Below are 26917 nucleotides of genomic sequence, written 5' to 3'. Positions count from 1 at the left end.
GACTCTCCTAGGAGGCACAGCTTGCTCAGGCCTGGGTGAACAAGGGAAACCTCAGAGGTCACTCTGAATAGCTCCCCATACTCCTGGCCTGCTTCTGTCAATCCGCGCGTTATATAATGGTGGAGCAAAAGGGCACAGTTTTAAAAACATGACATCCAACCCGGCGGAAAGCGCGCGCCTATAGTCCCAGCTACACAGGAGACTGAGGCAGGAGGATCGCGGGAACCTAAGAATTCAAGACCAGTCTGGAAATACAGCAAGACCCCATCTTTAAAAAAAAAAAAAAAAAAAGAACAGAACAGAACAGAAAAAAAAAACAAAACTCATGCAAGAAACCGCGACAGTGCAGAGGGACAGCCTCACCGGTCAACGTTAGGGGTGGGCTGCAGCCGCCCAAGCGGGGTAAGAAAACCACCCGATGCGCAGGCGCACACCGCCTCCCGCCCGCCCGCCACGCCCTCTTCCATCCATTCACGCCGCTAACTCCGCCCACCTTCCCGGCCCAGCCCGCCTATCCTCCACTCCTTCCAGGCCCGGCTAGCATCAGCCTGCGCTGCGCCTCCCGGCCAGGGGCGTCGCTGTGCCAGCTTCTGCGCCCCACACGCCGCTTGCGCTCGGGCGGGGACAGAAGGCGGGGCGGCACGGTGAGGGGCGGTGTCGTCGCGGTATAGGGGCGGTGGCGGCGACGGAGCGGTGGTCCCTGCGCGATGGCCGCTTCGGTTTTGTGCTGCCTGCGATGCTGCAGAGACGGCGGGACGGGCCACATCCCTCTGAAGGAGATGCCGGCTGTGCAGCTGGACACGCAGCACATGGGTAAGGGCCCTCGCTTTCCCATACCCAACGGCCCCAGGCTGGGGGCGGCGGGCGGGAGGCAAGGCGGGGGTCGGAGGGACCACGCGTCGCCCAGCCTTCCGACCCCGCCTCGCCCGGCTTCGCTGCCGCGGCACCCTCTCTCTAGTCTCGCGGAGTTCGCCTGTCGCTGGCCGCCTCCATCGGGCCGGGCTGTGTTCAAGGCTGCGCAGCCTTCCCTGGCTGGCGTCGGGAGTGGGTGTGTTGACCTGCTCCGTGAGTTGCCTCCTGCTGAGGTGTCAGGTGTCCCCTGGCGAGGGGAGCCAGGCGCCCTCACAGCGTTCGCGTGTGGCGCGCCTCTCAGGACTCGCACACTTTCGGAATGCATTAGGGTCTTCTGCCCTGACAATCGGTTGTTTCACTTTAGCCCCATCACGTATAGGATGAAGCTTGGGGTTTTTTGGAAGCAATTCCACCCTCACTTCCCAAAGTCAAAACAAGGCAGATTGCAGAAGCCTGAAGTCGCACCTCAGGTCAGAACATGCTATTTCGACTAAAAGCTCCCGTTGCTAGATTCTCCCTTAGTCACTGTTGGAAGCACTGTAATTTTATCTAACTGGCGTCATCCAAAAAGGTTAGGCTATTGCAAAATAAATCAGCACTTTGCTCCATCGCTTTAGTGTCGTCCCCCCCCCAAGTTCTCATCTAACATTTTTCCTCTCCCCTACGTAGCCTCTTTTACCACCTACTACTCCGTATAGTCTAGAATATATGGTTCAAGCAAGAGAGATTTCCCAATATGATGATTTTAGTTAGGATACTAAAATCAACGCTGCCCAGCCCCCCCCTTTAAGCTACAATAATATGAATTATTTTAGTCTAAATATACTTCTGCCCTTTCAATTTTTCCTATGTCTCATGTGTAAAGTACATTGTATAACAAAGACAAATAATGAAGAAGAGTTCTTAATATGTATAACACAACTCTATTGCTCAGATTCTTTATAATTCTGGAACCGTTTTCCATTATATTTCAATAGCACATACTATATGTGATAATTGTTTACTTGTATGATGGTATTTACAGAGCTTTCAGTTCTTAGATCTTTCACATGTAGTGCAGAACCTCATTATATAAATGAATATCTGTTATTTATAAATGTATTTATAGTCAGTGGATATTCAGATCCTGTCTGAAAACATTTCCATTTCACTTATTGATTTACTGAAGTGATGTTTATTTTATGACAAGTGGCAGACATTGTTTTAACTGTTGGGGATACAGTAAAGGGCAACCATATATTGCTTCTGGAACTTAAAGCAGCCTTAGCACTTCTTCCTCCTCAGACTTTTGAATCTCAGCAATGTACTCTAGAACATTCCTTTTTTTATGGCCTATGTCTTATGTAGGAGAAACAGGTTATACTCATTCCACTGTTTGCCTTCCCCAATACTGCTCAGCCCTTTTAAGCTACAAATATAGTAGAGTGATCCCATCATCAGATTTTCTATGTGCATGGAAGTTTTTTCTTTACCTGTCTTTAGTAAATTCAAGTTCTCTAATCCCAAAGAAGCCTGATTTGAGAACTTGAAAAAAATTAGAGTTTCAAGCACATGTTGATCTTCATTTGAAAATATGAGCCAATATGCATGTACTTGGATATGTTATATAGATAACCTAAAGAATGTGATGGCTAACCACCCCCTGCAAGTGGGGTCATGTTTTGTTGCTCAGGCTGATCTGGGCTCAAGTGATCCTCCCACCTCAGCCTCCCACATGCCACTCACTGCCTGGCTTTGATTTTTTTTTAAATAGTCTATTACATATCATATCTAAATGATACCTCCTTTAGAGTAGTCACTTATTTTGATGATGTTCCTCTTTTGGAATTTCTGTGGCATAGTTTTTGTGAATGTCTTCTTTGATGCCTTATTTGCTGCTTTTAATTATGATTGACTTTTTAGAAATCAATGTCTCCCATGGCTACTACTTATAAGGGAATGTTACATGCTTGGTAAATTTCTAATGTTTCTAAAACATTCTCTGTGGCCGTATTTCTTTGATATTCTGGACTTGACTTTCCAAAACTACACATATCACATAGATCCAAATACAGAATATCTTTTTACTTAGTAAGGAGAAATGGAATAAGCTTAAAATGATTCCCCAGTGATTCACAAACAGCCCAGAATGTTCTCTGAACATACTCATTTTTCTGTATAAAACATCTCAGTGCCTAACAGAATGCTGTGGAGATAAAAATTATTTTTTAAATATGTATTTTTCTTATTTGTAGGTGAACACAGTACTTTTATTTCATTTTTATATGGTGCTGGGGATTGAACCCAGTGCCTCACACATGCCAGACAAGCGATCTACCACTGAACCCACAGCCCCAGCCCAGAAAAAATAATATTGAAATAAGAGAATACCATGTTTAGAGTTGTTTCTGTGATTTCAACCCTGAGAGCAGACTATATTATTTTATTTAGTTTTGTTTTGGTACCAGGGATTGAACCCAAGGGCACTTAATCACTGAACTGCTTTTATTTTTTTTATTTTTATTTTATTTTTTTATTTTGAGATAAGAATCTTGCTAAGTTGATAGAGCCTCCCTTAGTTGCTGAGGCTGGTTTCAAACCTAGGATCTTCTGCCTTAATCTCCCAAACTGCTGGAATTACAGGCAAGCACCACCAACACCTGGCAGACTATATTGTTTTGAAAGTCTTGTATTTCTATTAACTTAGCAAGGATGAAATCCAAGACAATAAGTTATCTATTATAGAATCTGGTTATTAAAAGGTTTTAGTATTGTGGGAGAACCACAGACCACTCACTGCCAGTTAAGAAAAGGAATTTACCATTTGTTTGTATAATCTTTGGAAATATGTTTTATAAGGATGCTTTCAGTTGCCGGTAGTGAAAAAAAACAACTCAGAATTGTTTAAATAGTGAAGGAAATTTATTAGTACTTGTAATTGAAAAGTACAAAGGGAGCCCTGGCTTCAGGAAAGACTCAGCGCTACCAACAACTTGGTTTCTTTTCATTTCTTTCCTCTGTCTTCTGTTATTCCTGAAGACTAACTTCCAAGAACCCTTGAAGCAGCTGCCTGGGCTGTAGGCTTCCTCATTCAGATATAAAAAGAATGAGAGTGACTTTTTTTGTTTTGTTTTTGAGGTAATGGGTATTGACCCTGGGGGGCACTCTACCACTGATCTATATCTCCAGTTCTTTTACTTTTTATTTTGAGACCAGGGTCTCCCTAAGTTGCTGTGGCTAGCCTTGAACTTGTGATCCATCTCCTTCAGCCTCCAGAGTAGCTGTGGCCTGGATGAATGAAAGTGTCTTTATTTTCATGCTTCTCTGCAAAAATCCTCACACATAGTCTCTAATTGTTTTTTGTTATATCACATGACCACTCTTGATTTATCACTGTAACCATGAAATTTGGATTTTACTGATTGACTTAACCTAGCTCAAATGCTGTACCCTGAAGTCAGCGATTGAATCATCTTCCTTGGAATTGTTTGATCCCAGGGGGAAGTATATCCAGAAAGGGAAAGCAGATGCTACATGTCCTCTACAAAGTGCTTACTTAGCACAGCTTATTTATTTATTCATTGAACAAATTTGCTGAGCGTCCACTAGATGCCAAACACTGCAGGGTCTTTGCCCTCAGGGAGAATGCTCTCCAGTTGCAACTACAGAGGTATGTAGAGTAGCTAGGTGCTATGGTACGCTCCTGTAATCCCAATGACTTGGGAAGCAGAAGCCGGAGGATAGCGAGTTCAAAACCAGCCTCAACAACTTAGCAAGGCTCTAAGAAGCTTAGCAAGGCCCTGTCTCAAAAATTAAAGGTGAAAAGGGCTGGGGATGTGGCTCAATGGTTGAGCACCCCTGGGTTCTATCCCTGGTACCAAAAAAGAAAAAGTATGTAGGGTAGCCAGATACAAATTATTTATGATTCTTTCTCAGAATTTGGTTTTAACATTTTTAATTATAAAATACTAGATGTTAATGTATGTTTAATAATCATGATAGAATCTAAGTGTTAACCTTAAGAGAGAGAATGATAGAATCTAATTTTTTTTGCATTTCTCTTTTGTGCCAAATAGTTTTTTCTTTAAATATGAATTCAGCCTTCTAAAACTGTTCGGTAGTTATTAACACTTCTGGATGAATCTCACACTGTTCTGATATCTAGATATGCTTTGTTTTATGCACTTTTTGCCAGTGAGATGGCAATATTGGCCACAGGCTTTGGGACTCACATCCCTTTGTATTAAAGGATATTTATTACATGTTACTCTTATGTTGTCTCTTAATTTTCTTTGATATACATGCTTTCCTAAACCAAGGTTTGGAAACAAATCCGTAGTAGAGTCACATATGAGGATGGCATTTTTCTTTCTCTCATCTATAAATATTATCTGAGCTGAAACTAAAATTTTCAGTGAGAAGAAAGAGTGTTTACTGATGTTAAAACCTGTTTACATATAGCCATGTGATGGACAGTAGCTAGCTAAACAAACCTTTTAAGATCCTAAAAGTGGGGGCGGGAGATCCTAAAAGGGACATTTTTCAGTGTCAGCTGTTTCAACAAGGATATGTGTTCCTTTCCATATTCTGTGTACTATTCAATGCTTACTTGACTGATGCATTAGTGTAGTGTCTTGTTCTTAGTAGACGTTCCATTGGTATTAGTAGATTTAATTCACCTGGATAGAATGAATTAAAAATTGCACTAATTTACTAAGCCTTCTTGTGTTTATGTCTTTAAAAGATTTATGAAATTATCCAATTTGTTTATTGGCTAAAAACTAAATGAGTTAGTCTATTTCTTCCTTACAAGTATTTTAAATATTCAGCATAATACAAAGTTATTATAGTTTATTTGAAACAACTTAATTAATCAAGACTTATAGCTACAAATGAATATTATATAGAAATGTTCTCTATATAATAAAACAGTGAATTAAGTATTTTAAACAGTGAATTAAATACTTAAAGTTATTGATCAGTATTCCTGTATTTCAAAGTACTTATAACATCCCTATTTTTTGTGAACTAAGTGTTAGAAGTGAATGAATTAACCCTAGTTGTTGAATATGAAAATATAAAACTTTATATAGTGTCTGCATTTTTTGTTTAGGAACAGATGTTGTCATTGTAAAAAATGGAAGAAGAATATGTGGAACAGGAGGTTGTTTAGCCAGTGCACCTTTACATCAAAACAAAAGCTACTTTGAATTCAAAATCCAGTCTACAGGTTAGTATAATGGCACTTTATTATTTCAGGTCTTAATTGTTCTAAATATTAAGAAAAATTTTAAATATATGAAAAAGATTCAGGAGGTAATAAAAAAAGATTCCAAACTCTTTCTTAGAATACCTGAATCTTCCACTTGTCATTGTGTGATCCTGGTTAAATTAGTCAATTTTGTTAAATTAGATTCCGTTTTCTCTTCTATAAAATGGGGATTATAGGAGCTGTCTTTTTCCCTCCCTCACAGAGAGTGAGAAAAAAGTATGAAAGTGTCTTAAAGACGGAATATGCTGAGTAAATATAAGATAATAGCATTATTTAGAGGTTTTTAATTCACCATTTTATTTATTCAGGCATATGATAGGACTGTATAATAGGAGTAAATAATTTCTCTATTACTCAACTCCTTGAATAATGTAATAATATAAAATAATACAGAATATCCTTCTGGGGCTTGTTTCCTTCCTTCCTTCCTTCCTTCCTTCCTTCCTTCCTTCCTTCCTTCCTTCCTTCCGTCCTTCCTTCCTTAGTTGGCCTAAAATTTATAATCCTCCAGCCCCAGCCCTCCAGGTTAGCTGGGATTACAGGTGTGTACCATCTTGCCTGTCTTGTTTTCTATATTAGTTTTTATTTTTTTAATATTTTTTAGTTATCAATGGACCTTTATTTTATATTTTTATTTGCAGTGCTGAGAATTGAACCCAGGGCTTCACACATGCTAAGCAAGCACTCTTCCACTAAGCTACAACCCCAGCCCTTCTATATTAGTTTTAAATAGTGATTTTTCTTAAAGGACTATATAAATCTGAATCTGTCATTTGTTAGCTCACTGGCTGCAAAATATTCCTGGTTACTATAATGTTCTTAAGTATAACATAATTGTTTCTCAAGAAAACTGAATAGCTTGAGCCTTAAATCTAATAAAAATTTTTATGTGGATTTTCTGTAAAGGATCTCATCCCTAATGATATCCCTAGGATAAATGGATTGTTGGAGTTTATAGCATTGATCCTATGTTGAAAGCTTGAGGCAGTTGTGCACAGTTTGAGGCTTTTTGTTTTGTTTTGTTCTATTTAATTTGTTATTGTTTTGGTACCAGGATTTAACCCAGGAGACACACCCCAATTCTCTTTATTTTTTATTTTGAGACAGGGTCTCACTAAGTTACTTAGGGCCTTGACAAGCTTCTGAGGATGACCTCAAACTTGTAATCCTCCTGCTTCAGGCTCCTGAGCCCCTGGCATTATAGGCATGTACCACCAAACCTAGCTGTGCACAGTACTTTAGGAGTAAGGAGACTGTAGAACCCTGTCTGCTAGTGTTATCCTGTGAATTTAGTATTGTCACCTCCTGTTACTCTCATAACAATCTTACTTTGGAGGACAAAGTATATGGTCATATTATTTCAAAGGCCAAAATGGTGAAGTTTAGACATGCAAGTTTCTGATGGTCTCACTCAATCCAAAAAAATTAATATTTTGAGAACATGGTCTTATTTTTTTATTTTCTTTTTTTTAGTAGTTGGACACAATACCTTTATTTTATTTGGGGGGGGGGCCGGGCACCAGGGATAGGACTCAGGAGCACTCTACCACCAAGCCACATCCCCAGCCCTATTTTGTATTTTATTAGAGACAGGGTCTCACTGCGTTGTTTAGCACCTCTCTAAATTGCTGAGGCTGGTTTTGAACTCGCCATCCTCCTGCCTCAGCCTTCTGAGCTGCTGGGATTACAGGCATGTGCCACCGCACCTGGCTTATTTATTTATTTTTATGTGGCATTGAGGACTGAACCCAGCACCTCGCATGTGCTAGGCAACTGCTGGGCCACAACCACAGCCCCAAGAGAACATGGTCTTTAAACCTTCTTCCATGTATAGAATTTCTCCTGATTTATAAAAAATGAGATGGAAGCAGTTTGAGATAAAAATATAAGTATTCTGTTTGGCCTGTTAAAAGGAAAGCTGCTGTTTCAAAAGTCAGCTTAGACCAAAAGGTTTTAATTCACTGACTTCAACTTTTAATAAGAAAATAATTTTATTCCTTATCATTGATTTTTCTTCTCTCCATTATATTGTTAACAATATACATTTTTTGTCACTCTTTATAGATGCAAAAACTGAAGCCAGTAATCTTTCACTGAGAGATAATCTTGAAAGAACTCCAGACCACTTAAATTCAATGTGTATTTGTATAAATTCAAAACTCAGGGCTTTGTGCTTGCTAGGGAAGTGCTTTACCACTGAGCTATACTCCAAGCCCTGTAGCATTTAAAAAAAAATTTTTAAGAGAAGAATAATGGGGGCTGGGATTGTGACTCAGGGAGAGCACTCGCCTTGCATGCGTGAGGAAATGGGTTCAATCCTCAGCCCTACATAAAAATAAAATAAATATTGTGTCCACCTATAACTAAAAAAATAAGTATTTTAAAAAAGAGAAGAATAATGACAATAGCTGGCATTTTTTTATACATAATACCCCCCACACATATACTTTTTTTTAATATTTCACTATTTTGGTTGGTTTATTGGATCTTATCTTTTCCTAACTCTATAAAGTGGTACTTTTAGACTCCACAGTTCACAGATGAGGAAATAGCCATTAATTAATTTGCTCAATATAACATAGCTAGGTCAAGATATGAACTTTAGCAGTACAATGCTTATCTCCTAGACTGCATCTTATCTATAGAAAACATATACTTTGCAAACTACTTTTAAAAGATTTTTTTTTAAAGATTCAAAGAAAAGAGTTTAGTGATAATGTGATACTTCTTAATAAAAAACAGTTTATGCTCCCTTTTAAAATAACTCTTTTATATTTGCATTCTTCCGATTTGGGGGGCATTTAAACCATTGTATTTTTAGGAATATGGGGTATTGGTGTTGCAACTCAGAAGGTTAACCTGAATCAGATTCCCCTTGGCCGAGATGTGCACAGTCTGGTGATGAGAAATGATGGAGCCCTATACCACAACAATGAAGAGAAAAACAGGCTGCCAGCAAACAGCCTTCCACAGGAGGGAGACGTGGTGGTGAGTCTTCTAGTAGCTAGAGCTGCTATCCCCTGTAAATTGTTACACTTGAGCTGCTTTGAGTAGATAACAGTTTTGCCTGGGAGTTTGTAGTTTGGATTCCAAAGCCTGGGTTTGAATCTAATGAGGTGGAATAGTTTCCAGAGAGAGCACTTGGTGTAAATGCCACTGCCTTACCTCATTACCTTCTTCCTTCTAGAGATGCCACTGGCCCGGGGCATCAGAGGGAGTCCTTGCTTCCTCTCAAGTAGATTACTGACAGATTGGCTGCTGAGCACTATTTCCTACTTCTAGAAGTCACATCAGAGAAAACTTGGCCTCAATTTGAAACATTTGCTGACTTTGTATTAGAAAATAGTAGATATTTTTGAGAATGGAAATACTTAATTTGTTATTGAACATCTGTTTGAAATTTACAGCAATTTTAAATTAGAAGTGGCTGTCTTCATTAAACTTAATCTAATTAAACTTCCTCCACATTCAGAAATCTTCAGAGAACTATACTGAAAATCCTAAGACTTAATTGTAGAAAAGGTTTTTTTTAGAAGAGTCACATGTTATAAGAATTCTTTATTTTCTTTCCCAAAGGGACTTATTTTACTCTTTACCAAAGCAACTTGTTAAAAATGCAACCCAAAGACCTCATCTTTTTTCTTAGACACTTCTTCTCAACTCATGTTAGCCTAGAACCCTGTCTCTAGAGTCCAAGCCAAGTTAGCTGTTGATTGAGAACAGAGTCCTAGAGTCTCATTTAACCAACATACCCTTGTACACAGAACCTTGGGTTCCTGGTTCTAATTATCAAGGTGAAAGGAATCTGAATAATGAAGGAAAGTTTCTCCTAATAAGATGACCCAGACAAGACAAATGCAAGTTATTGAATTAAAGAAATATACAGGATTTTAGAAAGACTAAAAGAAAAGTGTGGGATTTTTTTTTTTTTCAGTATTTTTGCAGTACTATAGATTGAACCCAGGGGTTTGTGCATGTGAGGTAATCATTCTACCATTCAGCCACATTCCTAGTCCTAAAATTTTCAATTGTGGTCTAATATTCTCTAATGCAACTTTTAAAAAAATATGAAAAATGGGGTTTTTAATTGTTTGAAGTTTTTTTTTTCTAAGTTGAAGAAAAGGAGACAAAAGTCATAACCTGTTTTAAAACCTCTCTTTCCCTGTTCTGTTTTTTTTTTAAATAGTTTATTTATATTCATAGATCATTGCCAGATGTGTATAATATGGAACATCCTTGTTTAAATGGTTATTTCATAAAAGAAAAAAATCTTTGGAGTTAAGGCTGTCAACTTATTTACAATAAAAGATGAAATTCAAACATAAGAATAATTAGTAACAAATGTTTTTCTTTGTTAATATGCTGAACTTCTGTGTGTTACTCTTGCCTTCATATCTTATCTCATTCATGATGACTGATATCACAGATTGAAAGATCTAAGAATGTCATTTTTAGCCTGTCAGCATTATTAAATTACACTTTAAATTTCCATACCCATTCTACTAAAAGAAGAACTAAAAAATAAGAAATATATGCGGGGCTGGAGCTGTGGTTCAGGGGTAGAGCACTTGCCTGTCATGTGTGAGGCCCTGGGTTCAATCCTCAGCACCACATATAAAAAAATAAAATAAAAGATCCATTGACAACTAAAAAATATCTTTAAAAAAGAAATATATGCAAGGCAAAAAGTAAAATATTATTCATATGTTTGTGTGTGTGTGTTCAAACCCTTGAGAAGAAATTTTGCCAAATTGTTGACAGTTGGCAAAAAGTAGAAAGAATTATAAGACAGGAAAAACATTCTCATGTGCTTTTAGTACCATCATGGCAGAATCAAACCCAGTATCTAGATTACATAAAAGAACAGATTAAGTTAGAAAATACTTGAATTAAACTTTGCCTTTCTTTGGTACTAGGTTTTGTTTTTCTGCTGGAGACTTGGATTTAAAACTCACTTGCTTGCAAAAAGTATTTGCTACCTAGTGGTGAAGGGTGCCTGGATTACAACCTACTTTGTTGAACTGCTACATTTCCTGTAGTCCCATAAAGAGATTAACATACTTTCTTTTCTTATGTAGTTGGGTTTTTGTTTTTTTAAAACAGATCTCATCATTAAAAAAACTAATCCCGCTTAACTTTATTATTATATTTAAATATATAAACTAAAATGAAGCAAAGGCAATCTATATACTCTTCATCTTTCTCAATGTTTTTTAATTTTTAATAAATCATTGTTTATTCCTAGCTTTGATCAAATTTGAGGAGAAACTTGGATAGAACTTAACACAATGGCTTTTCTGGGCCTTTGCTATCTTATCTAGAAAGGGAAAAAGTTAAGACTTAATCTGTTAGATCTGTTTCTACCTCTAAAAACCTTTTAAAGTGATATAATTTATCCATATTCAGAAATCCTTGAAGTAGTTTGCTTCTTGGTTTGCAATGATTTATCAATTGAAAAATCTCTGTTGTCTGTTCTTACTTCTTCAGAGGAAAGATCTCTTTTTGTCATTAGTTAGTAACTACAGGTTGAGTATCCCTCATCTGAACTGCGTGGGACCAGAAGTGTTTCTGATTTCAGGTTTTGGTCGATACTGGAATATTTGTATATACATAATTAGGTATCTTGGGAATGAGGTCCAAGTCTAAACATGAAATGCATAGCCTAAAAGTAATTTATACAATATTTTTAGCGTGCCTGTGTTTTTTTACTACAACCCATTGTAGAAAGTCAGGTGTGGAATTTTTCCCTTGTGCTATCATTTTCAACCCTCAAAAAGTTTCAGATAGAGATGCCCAACCTATATTGTATAAAGATGTAAAGAGAGGCAGTATGGCATGGTGATTTAAAAGCAAGTATTTGAAACCAGCCTGAATAAATTTAAATCTCAGCTCTGCCATTCCTAGCTATGCAAGCTTAACCTTTCTGTTCTTTAGCTACCACATCGATAAAAATGGGACTAATAATATCTATCTTGTTGTGAGGATTAAGTGAGTACATATGAAGTACCTAGGCTATCTTAAGTGTTCTGTAGCATTTTAATAATAATTATTATTATTACTAATTGTGCTCTTTTCCCACCATCAGTAATGTATACAAGTAATATACTTTTGGGCTAGGGCTGTAGCTCTGTGGCAGCTCTAGGCAGAGCATTTACCTAGCATGTGTGAGGCACAGGTTCAATCTTTAGCATCACATAAAATAAATAAATGAACAAATACAATAAAGGCATGCTGACCATCTACAGCTACAAGAAAATTTTAAAATAAAGTAATATACTTTTATTCCATTATTTGTTTTGAAGCCCTGTGTGTGTGTGTGTGTGTGTGTGTGTGTGTGTAATATTTAGTTATACATGGATACAATACTCTTATTTATTTATTTATATGTGTTGCTGGGGATTGAACCCAGTGCCTCACAGATGGTAGGCAAACACTGTACTACTGAACTACAACCCCAGCCCTATTTTAAATCTTTTGAGCTACTATTTTTTTGTGTGTGATGCTACCAATCTTATTTAATTACAAAAACTAGTTTTACCTTGTAATACACTGGACATTTTTTAGACCAGGGTAGATTTCTTTTTGGAAATAAAGTTATATAAGACATTTCTTCACAACTTGAAAACACTAACAGGTAATAGGACCTAATAATGAAAACCTCGAGTTTTCTTCCCTTAAGATCAAATTCTACAGAGAACAGTGGTTTTTGTTATTGATGTTGTTGTTGTTTCTTTTTTCCTTGGTGCAATTCTAGGGATTGAACCCAGGGACATTCTGCCACTGAGTTATACCCACAGCCCTTTTTAAAATTATATTTTGAGTCCAGTTCTCAATAAATTGCTGAGGTTGGCCTCTAACTTGCTATCCTCCTGCCTCAGCCTCCTGAATAGCTGAGATTACAGGCATGCACCCAGCAAAGAACAGTGTTTCATTTATGAGTTAAAAAAGTCTTGGCAGGACATGGTGGCATATGCCTGTAATCCCAGCTGCTTGGGAGGCTGAGACAGGAGGATTGCAAGTTCAAAGCCAGCCTCAGCAACAGCAAAGTGTTTAGCAACTAAGTGAGACCCTGTCTCTAAATAAAATACAAAATAGGATTGGGGATGGCTCAGTGGTTGAGTGCCCCAGAGTTCAATCCCCGGTACTCCCCCCGCCAAAAAAAAAAAAAAAAGTCTGTTTATGGCATGCAGCATTTACATCACGTATGTCACTTTGTTTTCAAAGTTAAAAAAAAACAGATTATACAAATAATAATATTAGGATTTAAGCTACACTGTCAATTCTGGGGATCTTACTTGGCTTTTTTCCCTACACAATCTCTACTGATTTTTATAGTTCTGTTTAAGTGGAGTTCTAACAGATTGTAAACCCTTAATGGAAACTATAGTGACCCTATGCTTGGGTTTTTGTTTATTTTCTTGTTTTCATGATTCCTAATACTTATGGGGCTTTTTTATTTTTTCCTTCCTTCATAGGGTATTACATATGACCATGTAGAATTAAATGTATATTTGAATGGAAAAAACATGCATTGTCCTGCATCAGGTATACGAGGGACAGTGTATCCAGTTGTTTATGGTAAGCTAAAATATTTCTCATATTATTAGATGTATGTTAACTTTTGTTTGGCATTCACACTAATTTTATAACAATCATTTATAAGTTCGGACAAGTTATTAATAAGGACTTTTTTACATAGAATACATGCTCTTAGATTTCCTCTTTGCAGAATGAAGAATATTTTTCCCCACATAAAAAAAAAATTCTCGCTGGGGCTGGGGCTCAGTGGTAGACACTTGCCTGGCATAGTGTGAGACACTGGGTTTAATTCTCAGCACCACATATAAATAAATAAAATAAACAACTAAAAAAAAATTTTTTTTTTAAACTTTCTAGGGGCTGGGGGTTATGGCTTAACGGTAGAGCTCTCGCCTCGCATGTGCAAGGCCCTGGGTTCCATCCTCAGAACCACATATGAATAAATAAAATAAAGTTTTTAAAAAGCCTCTTTTTAAAAAAAAAAAAAAAAAGACCTTTCTAAATACAATGATTATAGTTAAGTATGCAATAACCATATTATCTTTTCATCATGTATCCTTTTCCAAAAAGCTCTGGTGAATTTATAAAGCTTTTTCTGCCAGTTACTAAGAAGAATTTAATAACTTGAAATTGTAATTATAAAGAATATTTTAGAACTAGATATGGGACTTTTATGTAGAATGAGCATTTATTACCTTTATAAAATCACCTAAATGTTAACACTCTTCTGAAAGAAATGGTGACCTAGACTAGTTTCTTATTGATTGTTTTGCTTTTAATAACTGTAGGTGTATAAGTGCCAACATTTGTGTGAAGGTATGTCCTTCCAAGAATTCGGTTACTTAAGAAATGACTCTGTACTACTTAATTGCTTTAAATTTTTTTTATAGAAAATTTCAAACATGTACAGAAGTAAAGAGGCTAGTGTGATGAACCTTGTATACTGATCCTCCAGCTTCAAACAATTACCACTTGTGCCAGTAGACTTTCATCTACCCCCACTTTTTTCCAATTCTTTTCCTTCCCTCCTTAGATTATTTTGAGGCATATACCAGACATTTTATCATTTTGTTCATAAATATTTTGCATTTATCTCTAAAAACCAAGCTTTTTCTCTTTTTTTAGGAAAAAAATAACCATAGTGGCTTTATCACTCATTTCTACTTTACTCTAAATCAATAAGCATATGATTTTTCTAACTTTTAGTAAGTTTAAAATGTTTTATTATTTAATTACTTTAAAGTTCTTAGATTTGGGTCATAATAAAAATTACCTTTTAGGGGATAGTTTACTATAAAGATAGTAATGTTAGTGATGACAGACTATTATGTCACAGAAATGTACACTAACAAATACAAATATTTGATAATAATCAAAGCTTGTGATTTACTTTTAAAAAAATTTTTATACTTGTAGGTGGACAGAATACCTTTATTTTATTTGTTTATTTTTTTATTATTTTTTTATTGGTTGTTCAAAACATTACAAAGCTCTTGACATATCATATTTCATACATTAGATTCAAGTGGGTTATGAACTCCCATTTTTACCCCAAATACAGATTGCAGAATCACATCGGTTACACATCCACATTTTTACATAATACCATATTAGTAACTGTTGTATTCTGCTGCCTTTCCTATCCTTTACTATCCCCCCTCCCCTCCCCTCCCATCTTCTCTCTCTACCCCATCTACTGTAATTCATTTCCCTCCTTGTTTATTATCCCATTCCCCTCACAACCTCTTATATGTAATTTTGTGTAACAATGAGGGTCTCCCTCCATTTCCATGCAATTTCCCTTTTCTCTCCCTTTCCCTCCCACCTCATGTCTCTGTTTAATGTTAATCTTTTCTTCCTGGTCTTCCTCCCTGCTCTGTTCTTAGTTGCTCTCATTATATCAAAGAAGACATTTGGTATTTGTTTTTTAGGATTGGCTAGCTTCACTAAGCATAATCTGCTCTAGTGCCATCCATTTCCCTGCAAATTCCATGATTTTGTCATTTTTTAGTGCTGCGTAATACTCCATGGTGTATAAATGCCACATTTTTTTAATCCATTCATCTATTGAAGGGCATCTGGGTTGGTTTCACAGTCTAGCTATTGTGAATTGTGCTGCTATGAACATCGATGTGGCAGTATCCCTGTAGCATGCTCTTTTAAGGTCTTCAGGGAATAGTCCAAGAAGGGCAATAGCAGGGTCAAATGGTGGTTCCATTCTCAGCTTTCCCAGGAATCTCCATACTGCTTTCCAAATTGGCCGCACCAATTTGCAGTCCCACCAGCAATGCACAAGTGTACCCTTTTCTCCACATCCTTGCCAGCACTTGTTGTTGTTTGACTTCATAGTGGCTGCCAATCTTACTGGAGTGAGATGGTATCTTAGGGTGGTTTTTTCATGTACTTGTTGATTGATTGTATGTCCTCCTCTGTGAAGTGTTTGTTCAGGTCCTTGGCCCATTTGTTGATTGGGTTATTTGTTATCTTATTGTCTAATTTTTTGAATTCTTTGTATACTCTGGATATTAGGGCTCTATCTGAAGTGTGAGGAGTAAAAATTTGTTCCCAGGATGTAGTCTCCCTATTTACCTCTCTTATTGTTTCTCTTGCTGAGAAAAAACTTTTCAGTTTAAGAAAGTCCCATTTGTTGATTCTTGTTATTAACTCTTGTGCTATGGGTGTCCTATTAAGGAATTTGGAGCCTGGCCCCACAATATGTAGATCGGAGCCAACTTTTTCTTCTATCAGACGCAGAGTCTCTGATTTGATATCTACCTCCTTGATCCACTTTGAGTTAACTTTTGTGCATGGCGAGAGGAGGGGATTCAGTTTCATTTTGTTGCATATGGATTTCCAGTTTTCCCAGCACCATTTGTTGAACATGCTATCCTTCCTCCATTGCACGCTTTTAGCTCCTTTATCAAATATAAGATAGTTGTAGCTTTGTGGATTAGTCTCTGTGTCCTCTATTCTGTACCATTGGTCCACCCGCCTGTTTTGGTACCAGTACCATGCTGTTTTTGTTACTATTGCTCTGTAATATAGTTTGAAATCTGGTATCGCTATACTGCCTGATTCACACTTCCTGCTTAGAATTGCTTTTGCTATTCTGGGTCTTTTATTTTTCCATATGAATTTCATGATTGCTTTATCTATTTCTACAAGAAATGCCATTGGGATTTTGATTGGCATTGCATTAAACCTACAGAGAACTTTTGGTAATATTGCCATTTTGATGATGTTAGTTCTGCCTATCCATGAACAGGGTATATTTTTCCATCTTCTAAGATCTTCTATTTCTCTCTTTAGGGTTCTGTAGTTTTCATTGTATAAGTCTTTCACCTCTTTTGTTAGGTTGATTCCCAAGTATCTTATTTTTTTTTTTTTGAGGATATTGTAAATGGAGTGTTTTTCCTCATTTCTGTTTCAGAATTTTTGTCGCTGATATACAGAAATGCCTTTGATTTATGTGTGTTGATTTTATATCCTGCCACTTTGCTGAATTCATTTATTAGTTCTAGTAGTTTTTTTGTAGACCCTTTTGGGTCTTCTAGGTATAGAATCATGTTATCTGCAAATAGTGATAATTTAAGTTCTTCTTTTCCTATTTTATGCCTTTAATTTCTTTCGTCTGTCTAATTGCTCTGGCCAGTGTTTCGAGAACTATATTGAATAGAAGTGGTGATAGAGGGCATCCCTGTCTTGTTCCAGATTTTAGAGGGAATGCCTTCAATTTTTCTCCATTCAGAATGATGCTAGCCTGAGGCTTAGCATAGATAGCTTTTACAATGTCGAGGTAAGTTCCTGTTATCCCTAGTTTTTCTAATGTTTTGAACATAAAGGGATGCTGTACTTTGTTGAATGCTTTTTCTGCGTCTATCGAGATGATCATATGGTTCTTATCTTTAAATCTATTGATGTGGTGAATAACATTTATTGATTTCCGTATACTGAACCATCCTTGCATCCCAGGGATGAATCCTACTTGATCATGGTGCACAATTTTTTTGATGTGCCTTTGTATCCGATCCGCCAGAATTTTATCGAGGATTTTTGCATCTAGATTCATCAGAGATATTGGTCTGTAGTTTTCTTTCTTTGAGGTGTCTTTGTCTGGTTTCGGAATCAGGGTAATGTTGGCCTCATAGAATGAATTTGGAAGAGCTCCCTCTTTTTCTATTTCCTGAAATAACTTGAAAAGTATTGGTATTAATTCTTCTTTAAAGGTTTTGTAAAACTCTGGTGTATACCCATCCAGTCCTGGGCTTTTCTTGGTTGGTAGTCTTTTGATTGCTTCTTCTATTTCATCCATTGATATTGGTCTGTTTAAATTGTGTGTATCCTTCTGACTCAGTCTGGGCAAATCATATGACCTAAGAAATTTATCGATATCTTCACTATCTTCTATTTTATTGGAATATAGGTTTTCAAAATAATTTCTAATTCTCTTCTGTATTTCTATAGCATCTCTTGTGATATTGCCTTTTTCATCCCGTATGTTAGTAATTTGAGTTCTCTCCCTTCTTCTCTTCGTTAGCATGGCTAAGGGTCTGTCAATCTTATTTATTTTTTCGAAGAACCAACTTTTAGTTTTGTTAATTTTTTCAATAGTTTCTTTTGTTTCAATTTCATTGATTTCCTCTCTGATTTTAATTATTTATTGCCTTCTGCTACATTTGCTGTTGTTTTGCTCTTCCTTTTCTAGGGCTTTGAGATGAAGTGTGAGCTCATTTATTTGTTGGTTTTTCCTTTTTTTGAGGAATGACCTCCAGGCGATGAATTTCCCTCTTAAAACTGTGTCCCATAGATTCCGATATGTTGTGTCTGTATTTTCACTTATCTCTAAGAATTTTTTGATTTCCTCCTTTATGTCTTCTGCAACCCATTGATCATTCAGTAAATATTGTTCATTTTCCATGTGATGTAGGATTTTTCCTTCCTTCTTTTATCGTTGATTTCCAGTTTCATTCCATTATGATCAAATAAAATGCATGGTATTATCTCCACCCCTTTATATTTACTGAGGGTTGCCCTATGGCATAATATATGGTCTATTTTTGAGAAGGATCCATGTGCTGCTGAGAAAAAAGTATATCCACTTGATGATGGTTGATATATTCTATATATGTCAGTAAAGTCTAGGTTATTGATTATGATATTGAGTTCTATAGTTTCTTTATTCACCTTTTGTTTGGAGGATCTGTCCAATGGTGAGAGAGGTGTGTTGAAGTCACCCATAATTATTGTGTTGTGGTCTATTTGATTCTTGAACTTGAAGAGAATTTGTTTTATGAACATCGCAGCACCATTATTTGGTGCATAAATATTGATAATTGTTATGTCTTGTTGGTGAATGGTTCCTTTTAACAGTATATAATGTCCTTCCTTATCCCTTTTGATTAACTTAGTCTTGAAGTCGATTTTATTCGATATGAGGATGGCCACCCCTGCTTGCTTATAAGGACCGTGTGTGTGGTATATTTTTTCCCAACCTTTGACCTTCAGCCTGTGTATGTCTTTTCCAATCAGATGTGTCTCCTGGAAGCAACATATTGTTGGATTTTTTTTTTTAATCCATGTTACCAGCCTGTGTCGCTTTATTGGAGAGTTTAAGCCATTAATGTTTAGAGTTACTATTGATATATGGTTTTTACTGCCAGCCATGTTTGATTATTTATCTTTTTTTTTTAATTTAGTTTGTTTCTCCATGATTACCTTCCCCCTGCCCTCTGTCATTACCGAGGCACTTCCTGGTTTTGGTTGTTGTTTTTCATTTCTTCCTCGTGTAGTGTTTTGCTCAAGATGCTTTGCAATGCTGGTTTTCTGGCTGCAAATTCTTTTAGCTTTTGTTTATCATGAAAGATTTTTATTTCGTTGTCGTACCTGAAGCTTAATTTTGCTGGATACAGAATTCTTGGTTGGCATCCATTGTCTTTCAGTGTTTGAAATACGTTGTTTCAGGATCTTCTCACTTTCAGCGTCTATGATGAAAAGCCGTTGTTAACCTTATTGGTTTACCCCTGAATGTAATCTGTCTCCTTTCTCTTGTAGCTTTTAATATTTTCTCTTTGTTCTATATATCGGATATCTTCATAACAATGTGTCTTGGCATTGGTCTACTGTGATTTTGTGTGCTCGGTGTCCTGTATGCATCTACAATTTGTATATCTGTTTCTTTTTTTAATTTCTGGAAGGTTTTCTGTAATTATTTCATTCAGCAGGTTACTCATTCCCTTGGTTTGAATCTCTGTACCTTCCTCTATCCCGATGACTCGTAAGTTTGGTTTTTTTATGTTATCCCATATCTCTTGGATGTTTTTCTCGTGATTTTTTTACCAACCTTTCTGAGTTGGCTAGACTTTTTGAAGATGATATATTTTGTCTTCATTATCTGATGTTCTGGCTTCTACTTGCTCCACTCTGTTAGTGATACTCTCAATTGAGTTTTTAATTTGGTTTATCGTTTCCTTCATTTCTAGAATTATTGTTTGATTTTTTTTTATAATCTCTATCTCCTGTTAAAGATGCTTAACTTCTTCTTTTATCTGTTTATGTATTTCATTTTCAATGTGTTTTTTCACTGTTTGAATTTGCTGTCTCATATCCTCTTTAAGGTTCCATTCCATCTGTCTAAGGTATTCCTTGAGTTCTTTATATGACCATTTTTCTAGGTCCTCCTGAATATTTAGGCTGTCCTTCATTGTTTGTACTCCTTTTCTTCCTTGCTTTTTTATGCTGCTCATGTTACTTCTTGTTCTGTTTGACTGCGGAGTTACTGTTTACTCTTATAAATTTATTTGATGCTTGGGAGGAAAGATATTAGAAGGGAAGGGAAGAAGTCACTAAAGAGAATGAGAGTAGGCAGGTAGAATTCAAGGAAGGGGGAATAAGAAAATTAAAAAGAAATGAAAAGACAAAGGAAAAAAATAGAAAATAAAGAATGAAAAAAAATTAAAACAAAAAAATGATAATAAAAAATGGAAATTAAAGTTTAAAATAATAATAATAATAATAAAATTTTAAAAATTTTTTAAAAATTGAAAACATTTTTTAAAACGTTAAAGAACAACAATAACAAAAAAAATGAAAATGAAAGAAAAAAATAATAATAATAAATGCAGTCATAGGGCTCGATTAACTTCTCTTCCAGTAGGTAGAGCTGTGCCCACTGGGCCAAGCTTCTCTTCTGAATAGGTGGGAACCAATCACTGTGCAGCAGCTCTTCCTCCCATACTGTTCGGGTCTCCAATCCTGAGTGCCTAGGGCTTTCTCTTGTGTTTCCTCAAGCCAGGCCCCGCTCACCTGTGACGGTCACCACAATACTGGCTACACGCCAGGTCTGGTGCTCCTGGGAGCCCTGTTTTCATGAACGTCTGGGCATACTCTCCCTGTTTACCTCCCTCAGACCCTAAGTTTGTAGAGCTTGGGGCTGAGAACCCCCAGCGAATTTGCTTGCCCTCTGGTAGCCACTCCCCCAGTAGCTGGTGCAAGGGACCTCAGTTGTCAGCACTGGTGGGAGCGGTAGCCAGGAGTTCCGCACCGCTAGTCCCGCGCCACTCCTGATTCCCTCGGTCTGGCTATCTTGCTCTCGGGAGAGCTGGGAGGGGCCCTTAAGGTTTCCCTGCTGTGTGGAGAGGGATGGCTAGGGGATTACACACCTGTCGCCGCTGGTTTCAATGAAGTTATCTCCTCCGCCCGTGACGTCAGTTCTCTGCCATCATGGTATCCCATGCAAATGGTGACCGTTCGTTCCCTTTGCTGGGTGACCAATGCAACGGGTGGGTCCGGACTGTCTCTCCCAAGCCGCGTTTCAATCCTGTGGCCACTGCCTATGAAGGCTCGGTTGGCTTTTACCTCTGTAAGTTCAGGAGGGCCAACCAGTTATTTCAGTGCAATCGTTAGTGCTGAGTCAGGAGAAGCAGGCGAACCGGAGCTTGAATGCAGCCGATCAGGGCTTGGTGTGTTCCGAGAGGCCCAGACTGTTCGCCCCAGATCCACATCAGCTCAGCATTGCCTATTGATCAGGTTGCCATTTTTCTTGAACTCTCTTCCCCTCTTAGCGGGTGCAGTTCCTGCATCAGTCTGCAGAGGAGGTTGGAGCAGAAGTGCCCAAGTCCCCTCTTATTTGTTTATTTTTATGTGGTACTGAGGATCGAACCCAGTGCCTCACACATGCTAGGCAAGTGCTCTGCCACTGAACGTGTTACACCCCCAGCCTGTGATTTACTTTTTTTTAATATTTATTTTTTAGTTGTAATTGGACACAATATCTTTATTTATTTTTGTATGGTGCTGGGGATCGAACCCAGGGCCTCGCCCATGCTAGGTGAGTGCTCTACCGCTGAGCCATAACCCCAGCCCTATGATTTACTCTGTAATTTTTGCCTTCTGTGTCTTTGCATGTAAAAGTGCTTTTAAATTTAATTTCTGTTAATGTTTTTGCATAGTGGGAAACCCTGTAATTCCTTTATTTACTTAACAGGTGGAAATGTAGCATACCAAATAAAATTATTCTAAAGTACTTCTTTCATTCAGCATTTTTTGGGGGCGTGGGTGCCTGGTATTGGACTCAGAGGCATTTGACCATGGAGTTACATCCCCAGCCCTATTTTATTTAGAGACAAGGTCTCACTGAGACCTTACTTCACCATTGCTGAGGCTGGCTTTGAACTTGCCATCTTCCTGCCTCAGCCTCCCAAGCCACTGGGGTTTCAGGCATGTGCCACCATTCCCAGCTTATTCAGCATTATTTTTAATGAAGCAAAGTTAAAAGATCACAAACTATATGTAGTGAAGTGCATTTTCAATTTGAATTTGATAAACTCAAATCCAACTTAATTCCCTTTTTCTTTGCCTTCCATCTCCTCCCATTCCTAGAACAATCCAGCCATTCTTTCTGTTCTTAAATTCAGCCTTTGTAAGAAAAAACTGCATAACATTGAAGAAGTGTTATTCAAAGTCAGGACTTCCAGTCTAATTTAAGCTCTTAATAGTTTTGGCAATTCTTTTACATCTCTGTGTATTTGAGACCATTATTGCATTTCTAGAATTCCCTACCCATCTTCATAGATGCTCTTGCCTTCTACTTATAAAGAAACAGATTATTAGTATTAAACTCCAGGTTTCCTCCCTTCCCTTCTGAAGTTTTTGGGGATGACTCTAATCTTGCTGTATTTCCATCCATTTCAAAGGAAATGGTTCCTTTCACATGGAAAATGAGGTCTAGATTTCAAACTCACCAACTCTAGGACTTCAGTTATTTTGTCTACATTATATGTCATCTAGTTTTCTCCTGTGCTAATAAACATTCTGAGTCTTTCCCATCTCAGAGGTTCTCCCTTGAACTTGAATCCCTCGCAAGCCCTGTGTTCACCTTTTTCTGAGTAGCCACACTTCTTGTAGAATGGCCTAAACCCAGTAACTTTATTGTTATCATTCATTTCCTCTGCAACCCTGCCTGGCTGTCATTACCACCACTTCATTGAAACCAACCTTATTAAAATCACTGGTGATTTCATGAACGTCAATTCTAGTACTTTTTTCTGTGTTTATTTTCTGAACTATAAAATATATAGTAATGTTCATTAAACATATTTATGCAGTTTAACAAAAACTGTGAACACTCAACATTATTACCACTAAATCAAGAAACACAGAACATTTTCAGCACCCAGTATACATCCTGTACCACAGCTGCATTCCTCATTAGTACCAATTATGTGCTTATTTTGCTTCTCATGATATTTTGCTTCGTTTCATCATCATCATAAGATAACGTACATGTTCACCCCAAAAGTTTCCTCCTGCCCCTGTCATTCTTCCTACTCTCCTCTCCCTACTCTCTCCCCGACTTCACCCCAACCATACCCTAACCAGGCAACTATGGAGCTTCTCTCTGTCATTACAGATTAGCTTGCTTTTTTTTAAGTAGTATATAAGTAGAGTCATACAGTTTGTACTCTTTCTCTGTCTGGTTTCTTTTTTTTTTTTTTTAGTATAATTAAGATTCATCCATATTTTAGCATGTATCATTGATTCATTCATTTTTACTGCCAAGTGATATAGATCATTGTGTGAATGTATTAAAATTTGTTTATCTCTTCACCAGTTAGTAGATATTAGGGCTGTTTCCAGTTTTGGACCATTTCAAATAAAGTTGATATAAACATTCATGTTTATGCCTTTGTATGAATATACACATTGATTTCTCTTGAGTAGATACTTATAAGAAGCCAGACACAGTGATACATGCCTGTAATCCCAGTGATTCAGGAAGCTGAGGCAGGAGGATTACAAGTTGGAGGCCAGCCTGAGCAACTTTGCAAGATCTTGTCTCAAAATAAAGAGTGCTAGGGGGATAGCACAGTGATAGAGTGCCCTTGGGTTAAATCCCTTGTACCACAAAAAACAAAACAAACAAAAACATATAGAAGAAGCTAAATAAGACCTGTAGTCTAGTTCACAGTAGTATATCAGTGTCAGTTTCCTGGGAATATTGTAGTATAAGAATATATTATGTTACCACTGGGGCAAGCTGAATGAAGGATACATGAGACTCCTTATAGTATATTTGCAAATTCCCACGAATCCATAATTTTTTCCAAAAAGCCATTATATTATAAAATAATACATCTTAATTATATAAAATTGAGAAAATACCAAAAATATTTGAAATACTCATATTCACACCATCTGGAGGTTTTTGTTTTTAAGAAACAGGGTTTTGCTTTGTTGTCCAGGCTGCGCTCAAACTCCAGGGCTTAAGATCCTCTTTCCGCCAGCCTCCTTAATAGCTGAGACCACAGGCATGTGCCACTGCAGTTGGCATTAAATAATTATTAATAATGTTTTGATGTATACCCTTCCAGTGTTTTTGATAGATTTTGCTTTTTGTTTGAGTGTTTTTACTAAATACTAATAGATTTTGTAGCCTGGACAACAGAAAGGTTTATTCTTCTTTCCTGTTATGATATTAAGAAAACAATTTATTTTATTTTTATTTTTAACTTTTTTGTGGTGCTGGTGATGGAACCCAGGGCCTCATGCCTGCTAAGCAGGTATTCCCACTGAGCTACATCCCTAGTCCAAAAACAGTAGATTTTGTAATTATGCATTCATTCCAAAGGTGTTTACTTCTAATTTATTTTCTTTCTTTTTCTATCTTCTAGTTGATGACAGTGCAATTTTGGATTGCCAGTTCAGTGAATTTTATCATACTCCTCCACCCGGTTTTGAGAAAATATTATTTGAACAGCAGATCTTCTGAATGTATTATTTTTGAAACTTGTATTTCTGCACTGTTACAAGTGTTTACCATTTAATAAAGCTTTATCTGACCTGTAGATGAAATTATATTCTTAAAAATTTGCTTGTTAATATTATCTAAAGAAGCATTGTATTCAATATGCCACCCAGAGTGTTGAGTTAAAATAATTATGCTTTGTGCTATAAAAATCAGCATTTGGGGCAGTTTATTAATTCTTATTTAAATAAATATATCTATGAGTTTTATTAACAGTATTAATGGTAATATGTGTATAAATATTTAAAAGGGAATCTTTCTTATATAAAGTGTTTTGATAGAGATAAGAGAGTTGGGTGATTTTTTTGTCATTCTGAAATTTAGATCTCACTAATTATTTTAAATCTGAAGCCCAGTAATTTTGTGTCTCCTTGACTTTTTTATATACCTTATAACAAAATAACAAATTTATATTATTGGCAACTTCATTTTTTTTAATCTATTTATGGTATTAATGTACCACTTATAACTTAAATTGCTTATTGTTATATCACTATTTTTGATTTGCTTTGTAAAAGAAGTTAAAAATTTTAGCACTTGTCAGAGTATTTTGCTGAAGACCACCATGCTGTGTTACTTCAGAGTAAGTGTGTTGATTAATGATGTAGTGTGCACTGGCAGACATTTAGAGTAAGAATAGTATGCTGCTTTAAATTTAAATGAGATTATTCTCTTAAAGACTTTATTTAAATATGTTTTCTGTAATGAATGATAGTAGTAATTAAGGAATATTCAGTTCTATATTAAATAAATTTATCCTGTTTTGTTAATTGTACAATAAATTTCACTTCTCCCTTATTTTAGAAGTTCAGAAACAAGTGATTCTTTTCCATGACCTTGAGCCTTTGCCTAGGTTTCATTGAGAGTCATGGCCACTTTCCCTTTTTTTCAAATGAGCATGCTGAAGATTTATATATTTCACTCCTTTAATGAACAAGAAGCAGTACAATATACTGTATTAGAAGAACATGGACATTAAAACTGGGTGGACATCTGAGTTGTAGTTTTGCTTCTAATGTCATTATCTTCTCAGGAGGTGAGTTTTCAGTGCCTCCATACCCCAAGATTCTCCACTTAAAGGAAAGGAAAATTATACCCACATGCTAAGATCCTACAGCTAGTCAGTTAATAAGATTATATATGTAAAATGTCTTACTCATCATAGGCACTGAATAAATGTAGTTTCTTCCTCATTGTGAAGCAGTGGTTTTCATGGTGTGCCTCAGGTCAGTAGCCTGGCATCATCTGGGAATTTGTTAAAATAATGGATACTCCGAGATCTCAGCCCAGACCCCAAATCAGAAACTGCTAGGTATGGCAGCCAGAAATCTGTGTTTTAACAAGCACTCAGATAGATCTGATAACACTCTTTAAGGTTTGAAGACCACTGAAAAGACAATTTTTTGGTTGGGGGGTCGTTATTGGGGATTGAACTCAGGTGCACTCAACCACTGAGATACATCCCCAGCCCTATTTTGTATTTAGAGACAGGGTCTCACTGAGTTGGTTAGTGCCTCACTTTTGCTGAGACTGGCTTTGAACTCTGAATTCTCCTGCCTCAGCCTTTCGAGCTGCTGGGATTACAGGCATATACTACTGCGCCTAGCAGGAGACCATTCTTTGAAAAGGATTGCCTGCTGAAATTTTTCTACACATTTGGGACAGGCTATTTTTGCCCCAAAAGCTAGAGAATCCTGCACAATGCTTATTTGTTTATTTGGTAGACCAAAAAAAAAGAAAAAGTGACAATGTGCTTTGAAAATATAGATATACATAAACCTCACCTTTTACCTCTGAAGATAAATAGAATTGAACTTCCTGGGTGCAGTGGCACAGGATCACAAGTTCAAGGCAAGCCTTAGTAATTTAGCTAGGCCCTGAGCAACTTAGTAAGATCCTGAGCAATTTAGTAAGACCCAGTCTCAAATTAAACAATTAAGGGCTAGGGATATGGCTCTGAGGTTAAGTACCCC

At 36.9% G+C, this 26917-nt stretch overlaps 1 protein-coding gene across 2 annotated transcripts; it reads left to right on the top strand.

The window, feature by feature from the left end:
* Nucleotides 1-605: 605 nt before the first annotated feature.
* On the top strand, nucleotides 606-26137 carry Spryd7 (SPRY domain containing 7). Of its 2 annotated transcripts, XM_078016052.1 has the most exons (5): nucleotides 610-813; nucleotides 5945-6061; nucleotides 8925-9091; nucleotides 13579-13681; nucleotides 24811-26137. In XM_078016052.1, the coding sequence occupies exons 1-5, from the start codon at nucleotides 708-710 to the stop codon at nucleotides 24906-24908; spliced, it is 591 nt and encodes a 196-aa protein (XP_077872178.1). In that variant the 5' UTR covers nucleotides 610-707; the 3' UTR covers nucleotides 24909-26137. The 2 variants fall into 2 exon arrangements, with proteins under 2 accessions (XP_013216190.1, XP_077872178.1); XM_013360736.4 differs by lacking the exon at nucleotides 13579-13681 and having other exon boundaries at nucleotides 606-813.
* Nucleotides 26138-26917: the final 780 nt, after the last annotated feature.

The sequence above is a fragment of the Ictidomys tridecemlineatus genome, chromosome 6 (assembly GCF_052094955.1).
Source record: "Ictidomys tridecemlineatus isolate mIctTri1 chromosome 6, mIctTri1.hap1, whole genome shotgun sequence".
Classification (NCBI taxonomy): Eukaryota; Metazoa; Chordata; class Mammalia; order Rodentia; family Sciuridae; genus Ictidomys; species Ictidomys tridecemlineatus.
Note: the sequence above shows the minus strand (reverse complement) of the source record. Positions and strands in the feature narration are given on the sequence as shown.

Bases quoted from the DNA above. Each gene is read 5' to 3' on its own strand.
- Spryd7 (XM_078016052.1), top strand. From the start codon at position 708: ATGGCCGCTTCGGTTTTGTGCTGCCTGCGATGCTGCAGAGACGGCGGG. The intron at 814-5,944 runs GTAAGGGCCCTC...TTTTTTGTTTAG, and splicing joins GCTGGACACGCAGCACATGG to GAACAGATGTTGTCATTGTA. The intron at 13,682-24,810 runs GTAAGCTAAAAT...TCTATCTTCTAG, and splicing joins AGTGTATCCAGTTGTTTATG to TTGATGACAGTGCAATTTTG.